This window comes from Cibotium barometz, chromosome 22 (assembly GCF_041138505.1).
Source record: "Cibotium barometz isolate CiBa-2024 chromosome 22, ASM4113850v1, whole genome shotgun sequence".
Taxonomy (NCBI): Eukaryota; Viridiplantae; Streptophyta; class Polypodiopsida; order Cyatheales; family Cibotiaceae; genus Cibotium; species Cibotium barometz.
Window position 1 is genome coordinate 19,221,020 of NC_141067.1, and position 8,249 is coordinate 19,229,268.

Below are 8,249 nucleotides of genomic sequence, written 5' to 3' on the forward strand. Positions count from 1 at the left end.
TGAATACGATATTGTACAATTACAATGCATTTTTTGGTAGCGATGGAAATTGGTATACAATGAGTTTCGCAACATCAAATACGCGGATTTAACAACGAGACTCACTTAGCTGTACTTGGCATGGAAGTTTAGGAAATTTTGGCACCACGGTGACTAATTAGACAACCAAACAGTTGGTTTTGTTGACATGACAATTGAAAATGCTAGAGGATTCAACCACCTTGGCCCTGCATGAACATGCTCGGATTGTGAGGTTGCACAGGCATGGTGAGCATGCATTGGTGTGAGAGAAGAATGTGGGGGTCTTTTAAAAAATAAAAAATAAAAATTTGCGCAACTAATTCCCAGTCGATGAGAGGACTCCTCTGAGGGCCGTGCATGCCCGAGGTTATGGGTTCAAACCCCGCTGGCTACCGCGAATGAATGCGGGGGGTCTTGTGCACCAAGAGGTTTCATGCTTGAGCTGCTCTTCGAGGTTCTGATGGGGCAAGCAGAAGACAAAACGAGCGGGGTGTGTGGCCGTCGGGCGTGTGACCGGGGCTGTGCTGAAGGCGGCCGAGGAGGGAGTGGCTACAAGCGAGGGCCGTTGGCATGTGTGTGTGCAGGGGTCTTGAGGAGTTTGGGGGGGAGAGAGAGAGAGAGAGAGAGAGAGAGAGAGAGAGAGAGAGAGAGATGGTGATGTGGCATGTGGGAAGCTCCTCTATGCTAATGGGATGTGAAGTCACCATGTGCAAGTCTCATCACCAACCGCAAGGGCAGGATTATTTAAATACCTGGTGGCTAGGTTTACGATGGGGGGTACTCATTGTCACCGGCTTACGAGATAATGGCTGCTCACCTGTAAGAAAAATTATTCAAAAACAAAGAAGAAGGTAGGCTAGTGCTTCACTGTGCAAGTACACATTCTGCTTTTTTATTGGCTCAGGTGTTCGTTGCTGTTGCTGCTCTGGGGGGACTTCCGTGCAAACTTGCAGCTCCTTTGAAGTTTGCTTCTGCTTTTTAACACATCCCCCATTCCCATCCCCTTCGGTATCTCTCCACCTCCTCCTTGCCTTTGACACACACACAAACAAAAAGAAGCTTGGTTAGAATCTGGCTATGGTGGCACATCACTCATACATACACAGAGAGCCTCTGCTTGACGCCCCCTCCGCAACTGTGGCGTTGACCGCTGACCTTCCAGCTTCTGGATTCTTCAGAGCCTACCTTTCTCCTGAGCTGCTTCCTAGGGCTTCCCTCTCGAACTGAGCAGAGCTTTTTAGGGTTCGTTCATCTCCTGAATTGAGCAAAAAATCTAGGGCTTTCCTCTACGTCCATCTTGACATAAGCAGAAAACTTTAGGGCTCCATCTTTATCTAAGCTGAAGTGCAGAGGGTTTGCATCTTGACCTAAGCTGAGACTTTTGAGTCTGTGTATAGCCTAAGCCAGGGCAAGTGACTAGCGCTGTGGCGTTGTCAAAACTTGCAATTTCTTCTTGGGAAACACTCAACAGTCCTTGCCGTATCTCTGTGTAAACGGAGCTTCAACAGACAAAAACTAGCATTTGACCTGCCGACCTAGGGTTTTACACAGACCTCCTTGCCTGGGCTTGGTGCAGATCTGCAGCTTGCTTGGAATCTGGAGATGGAGAGCTCTAAAAACATGCTTGATCTGATCAGAGCTCAGCTTTTCTTGGCTACATCTGAAGGTATAGTGTGAACCCCTACCCTTTCAAGCAAGATATTTCTTCTCTTCAAAGTACAGAAGCCCTCACTGCTCTGAGGGGAAGAAACCCTAACCGTTTTGAGGAGGAAACCTTAGCTGCTGTAAGGGTGGGGGAAACTTTAAAGAAGGGATGGGGGTAAACCTGCCACTAAGCCTTTCAGCACCTCCTTGGAAAAGGAGAGCAAGCCTGCGTCGGAAGCTGGCCGGACGAGGTTCTTGCCGTGCCAGTTAGTTTTTTCATCAAGCAAGGGGGGGTTCTGTGTGAATCAGTCCACAACCCTGCCATTTCTGGCTCTTTTCACCAGGTCCAAAGCCTGCGCAGAGGACTACCTTCTTTGAAGAAATAAGCTCCAGCTATGGCTTTGCGTCAGACTCTCAGGAGCTTGTGTTTCAAGTCTGGATGGTGTTATGCTGTATTCTGGAAACTGAAGCGCCGAAGCCGAATGTAAGCCTTCTACTCATTCTTTTCTTCCTTTTCAGTTTTGTGTTCTATTTGTGGATGTGAGCCTTAAGTTAAGTTTACATGAATGAGTTAAGACACATAACTCATGAACACAACACATGCATGGACATGTGGAGAGAGAGAGAGAGAGAGAGAGAGCGGTCAGCTCATTTGGTGGAGAATGACATGGCTATATATTGGATGAGGGTACTCCAAGCTACACTTGTGGTTCAGAGTAATTATTGAGGGAAAGCTAGTACATCACATGGCGGCCATGTGGCTATTTGTAAAGTAATTTTTCGTAATATATCTTATATTGCGGGGAGAGAGAGAGAGAGAGAGAGAGAGAGAGAGAGAGAGAGATTTTCTTCACAGCTTAGTTGAGGTCGAAAACATGGAGCTTTCACTGGTATATTCCTTTTTTGATCTATCATTCCAATATTGAATCTCTGATCAAGTGTTTGTTGAACATATTGAATCACTTGAAGGGTGTTGACTTGGGAGGATGGATTCTATGAGTATCAGTCGTCGGATCTTTGTGGTGGAATTAATTGCTTGGAAACTGGAGGAAACCCTCTCAATCAGGGAGGTTCTGGGCATGAAGCAAGCTATTCAGAAGGGCAAATTGGACTTGCTGTGGCAAAAATGTCGTACTGCGTTTACTTTATGGGTGAAGGGTGAGACTTGGTCGCTTCAAGCGGGTTCTTTTATCTGTAAGCAGCTATGCATCAGTTGTCAAGGGCTATCAGCTGAAATGAATTTGAATTGTACTTGTCTCGGTATGCTTGTAGTATTATTGGGCGTGTGGCCTTTACTGGAAAGCATCAGTGGGTTTTTGGTGATGGGGACAACACACTGGGAACTGCTCCTGGGAATGCCATGACCGCTCAATGCATACTAGAGAAGGTAGGTAGAAATTCTCACTAATGTTGTGAATATATTGTGTACTAAGCTGTTTTAAAACAACCTTTGTGTATGCAGTACCCATCTAGTTGGGATATTCAATTTGCTGCTGGAATCAAGGTAATAATTCTTATTTATACAGCCATAAGCCAAAGGATTTAGGCTCTACTTCTGCATGATTGGTCTCCATGATAAGTCCGGATGCAAGAAGGCACTCACGTTGTTTTGCACCTTGCAGACCATCGCAGTCATTGCTGTTCCTCAAGGTGTTGTGCAGCTTGGGTCCACTCAGATGGTAGGATTCTTTTTTAGATTTTGACGGGACAAACATTTCATCTTGAAGGGACCAAAATGTGTAGTATTATTTGGTTGGAAAGATCACAAGTGTTCCAATGCAGACCTTTCTCTTTTCTTTCGCTGTTCTTTAGTCCTGATATGGCTTGAATTTAGGCTTTTGAAACACTGAATTTGGTTCATGGTCTACCATGCAGATTATGGAGAATATGGAATGGGTCGATCATGTCAAATCTGCGTTTGGGGCCCTTCATAATGTCCCAGGAGCATTTCTGTCAGATCTGGTTTCTGAAGGACAAGGAGGAAAAGCAGTGATAAGTCCATCAGGGATGCCTGCTGCTAGCCCCTCTGGGAGGGTGGGTAGATTCAACCCAGGTCATTTTTCCTCGAGAGGAATCAGTGATGTCCATGGTACTGGGCTGCAGTCACTTGTTTATGGGTTTCATGGAAGGTCTGGCGCAGTCAAAGGTTCATCCAACATTCAAAAACAATCAACAGTACTTGAAGCTGCAGAGGCTTTAAAAGCTATGCCACCAAAGTCTGAGATGCTGCAGGGAATTGAAATGGGGATGGGGACAAAAGGTCTCAGACCTGCAGTATCTCACTCAGGTTCAGAGACATTCTCAGCTGCTCCACAGGTCGATGTGCTAGCAGCTAGCAATCAACCAATCTCATTACCAAACAAAGACATGAGGATCAGTCATTATGGAGAAACTAGGGATTCACAATTGAAAACCAGCCATGTGCATCCCTCTTCGGTGGTGGCCTTTCGGAGGGGCCTTGGGCCAGAGGCAGATCCAACATGTTTGCACAGTGATATTTTTCCGGAGATTAGCTGTAGTCAAGAGCAGTCAAGTATTAATGCGATGCTTGCATTTAATGGGTTTTTGGATTCTAAAAGCTGCTTAGTGGCTGCTCCTATCAATGGGAATGGCCTCCAGCAGCCAAAAGTAGCACCCTCAAGTTCAGTAGCACCCTTTGGTGCCAATTCTGGTGTTAGCATCATAGCTTCAAATCAGGCTGAAACAGTGACAGGAGTTGCAGTTGCAGGCCAGGACACTTTGAGCTTTTTTGCAGGTAAAACCGTCGGGGAAAAGGAATATTTGGTTGGATCTACATTTGGGGATGTCTCACAGATCACATATCCTGATGGTGAATGCCTTAAGCCTGGTAGCAAGGATCCAGTGCCTCGTTCTGAAAGAGTCGACAATAAGAACGTTGCAGCTGGTGGCTGGGACGATTTTGGAAATTATCTGGCTTCGATTGCACAAGGGCAGAGCAGCAAATGGGATTGTTCTTTTGCAATTGGGGATGAGCTATCTCAGGCTTTGGGTCCTGCTTTCAGACAAGGTCATGACAAGGAGATGTGGGAGGAGATTGTACTGCCTTTAGGTATAGATCAGAATAAGGTAGCTATAGAGCAGCAGATGTTAGGAAGAACATGTGGATTGTCAGATCAGAGTGCAGTTGAAATATTGCCCAAGTGGGGCTCAAGCCTTGTCAGAGACAACTCGCACTTTCTAGAAAGAAAGTCAGAGCCATTGTTGGATGCTGTGGTAGCTAATGCTTCCAGCAGTCACCACTCCATCTCAACCATTGCTGACGATAGCTTCTCTTGCAGGACGTTTTCTGGGCTAGACAGTGAAATGTCTGCTCTGAACACTGCAAAAGAAACAAGTTCTAAACGTGCAAGATGCCATTCTTCTCAGGACTGCCTCTCTCAGGGCTATGTGCAAGCTGTGCCTGCTGAATGTGAAGCCTCTGTTGATACTCAGACTCTGAGTAAGGTCAATAATGATGCTCTCAATTTCAATATGTCTACCAATGGTTCTCCTTTGAAAACAATTCTGAGTTCTTGGACAGAGGACATGCAAAGTTTGAAGTCTGATAGCACACAAACTTCTCAATCAAAGAAGCCAGAAGACTTAACTAAAGCCACCAGAAAGAGGGCTAGACCTGGTGAGAGTACACGACCACGGCCTAAAGATAGGCAACAGATTCAAGACCGTGTGCGTGAGCTGAGGGAAATTGTTCCCAATGGATCCAAGGTATCTCCCTTTTTCTTTGGATTTTCATTTTATTTTGCGAGATTAATTACATGTAGGTGCCAGGGTTCTTACCTAGGACCTACATGTTGACAGGCCAAGGCGTTACCACTTGGGCTAGAGCCTGCTTGCGGTTTTCATGTGATTTTAATATTACCAGTCACAGAAACTTGCAGTTTTTGCTCGTTCTTTTTGTCTTGATGACTGAAAATGCTTGCTGCTTTTGTTCTTACAGTGCAGCATAGATGCGTTGTTGGAGAAAACTATAAAACACATGCTCTTCCTTCAGAATGTAACTCTGCATGCTGACAATCTGAAGAAGAATGGGGAGCTCAAGGTAATTGTTTTTAATCTTCACGTTGTGCAAGGAGTCATCCATGTCGGCATTCACAGGGAAGGGTACATGATATGCCCTTATGAGTCCCGGCAAATCGAGTTTATCAACACAATTTTCAACTGATTTATTTCATGATTGGTTCTGTTGTCTGTGGTCCTGGGTTGATGTGGAGTTTTTTTGCTAAGACAGGATGATGTTGAGAGTGGAGCAAGCTGGGCTTTAGAGTTAGGTGGTGAAGAAACAGGTCGCCCAATTCTTGTAAAGAACCTTAACCAACCCCGTCAACTGCTTGTGGAGGTCAGCTGAAAAAGACCAAAATTATTTTCACTCCACTGTTTTCAAATTTGCTACCTCCACCATATGCTAAACTGCTAGTATGATACACAGATGTTCTGTGAGGAGAAGAGCGACTTCTTAGAAATTGCTGACATAATACGAAGCTTAGGACTTGCCATTCTGAAAGGTGTCATGGAATCTCGATCTGACAAGATTTGGGCACGTTTTGTTGTTGAGGTATCGTTCATGACCTATTTTCTAATGCTATATTTTTTTGGGTTTTCTATCCTTTCTTTGCAGTGAGAAAAGTCATGTTTTTAACTACAAGAGAAGGGTTCTCAATAGCCCTGCCTTTGGTTTTGAAAGATATTTGGAAATATGAATTTAAATAATTTTATGTAAAATTTTCAAAGACGTCACTTAAAATAAAATTCAAGGAATTTATTTGAATAGACATCAATGTTTATTTCATCATTGTTAAATGTAAATGAATGAAATAACACAGATTTTAATGAAGAAATAGTCAAATTGTGGTGGGTAGGTTTTTCCTATTAATAAATAGCAGCATATAGATTAATCAATAAATCAAACAATTTCTTATTGATTTATAATAAATATATATTAATTGAAAGATTTGTGTGTGTGAGTTTTCAAAAGATTTTTTGTGAGGAGGCCAAAAGGTGGGATTACTAGGCATAATACCAAAAATGGAAGGCATTAGCTCTTAGATTTGGTGCTGCATGCTATCACAATTGCATAGCTTGTTCTGGCTTTCTAAGGACACTTTTCTAAGGATACTCTTCATATGAAATGATCATAGATGGTGTTGAATGATGCTTTACCCTGGTCATTTTATGCAGGCTAAAAGGGATGTTCATCGTGTAGACATCATGATGTCTCTGATGCACCTCCTGCATGTCAACAATAACAGCAGCTCATCAATGACTATGGCCAGCCAATCGGTTCCATTTAGATCTCAACACGGAGCAGACAGTAGCAGCAGCTCTCAAACTCAAACTGTGTGTGGATTTCAGCAATCATCACTTCATGCTTGACCTTTTTGTTTGTCGCCATGACTCTCTTCCCCTCCCTTCACTTTCTAAGGTCCCATCTTGTAGAGATGCTGCGAGTGGGTCTTTACATTTCTTGGGGCCTGCCATGACTGGCATCAGAGCTAAAACATGAAGGTTTTACCTCAATCTTCTTACTACTAAGCAAGTGCCCCCATTCATTGATTTTTGCTTCTCATTATGTAGTCTAATTGTAGAAGGGAAAGGCTGCCACAGTTAACCTTTGTCTTCATCTCATATGCTACTTTGCATTGGCTTTATGGCAGCAACACTACATATACTTCTGCTTCAGATTGTGGTGGGTTTGATGGGACACCACTTTCAACAATGTGCGCCAGCTTTCTGTCTGAACTCCTCTTTCCTCCAAGCAAAACAAGCTCAAGAAAAAGGCTTTGCTTTGAAATGTACAATATACTGTGATCTAAATGCAGATATTACAATCTTAGTGCTAGGTGGTTGCTATGGTTTGTTCTTATTTACAAAAGAAAATGGTTGAATTGAAGTAGGCCTTACATGTAATGTAAATTGACATTCTGTTAGTTTTTTGTTTGCTTTATACCGAACGTCTGTAGGTGAGGGAATCTTGGAACAGAAAATTTTTTATTTGCTCTCTCCAAGATTTATAGAGCATGGTAGTGATGGGTCACTCACTTGAGCTACGTGCCATGGTATGGTGAAGTTAAACTTATGTCATCTTAGTTGCCCTGTGAGCTGTGTGTCAAGTCTGTAAGGTAACACTGAAGATGCAGAATGGGATTGTCATGTCTTGTGATCCACCCAATGGTGAGGCCCAACAACTCTTTTTACATTGTGTGTTTAAATGTAGAGGAAAACAAGAATGATGAAGAATAGTTATAAGTAGTGTCTAAGCATAGAGTTAATTTGGATGTGCAATCTCAATTCTACATGAATTTGATCTAGTATAAAAGCCTTGTAAGCAAATCTGAAACTCCTGACAAATGCTGGATGGCAACCTTGGTGTCCATGTTGAGTAATGATTGTAATATTTTTATTCTCCATTTCAAGAGCCTAAAATAGTAAGAAAAGTATAGTGCTTACTCCACCCAAGAGGCTAAGGGCTAAGAAAAGTACTTTGGGTTCAATTATGATTATTTTTAGGAATGTTCATGATAGAGACATTAACCAGGTGCATTGGACCTAATTTCTGGGAGTAGTTG

At 43.2% G+C, this 8,249-nt stretch overlaps 1 protein-coding gene across 4 annotated transcripts; it reads left to right on the forward strand.

Annotated features, from left to right (window-relative positions):
* Positions 1-739: 739 nt before the first annotated feature.
* LOC147626342 (transcription factor bHLH155-like) lies at positions 740-7,681 on the forward strand. Of its 4 annotated transcripts, XR_015268581.1 has the most exons (12): positions 740-840; positions 926-2,149; positions 2,635-2,823; positions 2,938-3,052; positions 3,128-3,169; positions 3,288-3,344; positions 3,541-5,391; positions 5,624-5,725; positions 5,915-6,022; positions 6,113-6,238; positions 6,862-7,188; positions 7,338-7,681. XR_015268581.1 is itself a non-coding variant. In XM_086816489.1 (11 exons), the coding sequence occupies exons 2-11, from the start codon at positions 2,061-2,063 to the stop codon at positions 7,054-7,056; spliced, it is 2,874 nt and encodes a 957-aa protein (XP_086672615.1). In that variant the 5' UTR covers positions 740-840; positions 926-2,060; the 3' UTR covers positions 7,057-7,681. The 4 variants fall into 4 exon arrangements, 2 of the variants coding, with proteins under 2 accessions (XP_086672615.1, XP_086672614.1); XM_086816489.1 differs by having other exon boundaries at positions 6,862-7,681; XR_015268580.1 differs by having other exon boundaries at positions 787-2,149.
* The last annotated feature ends 568 nt before the right edge of the window (positions 7,682-8,249 follow it).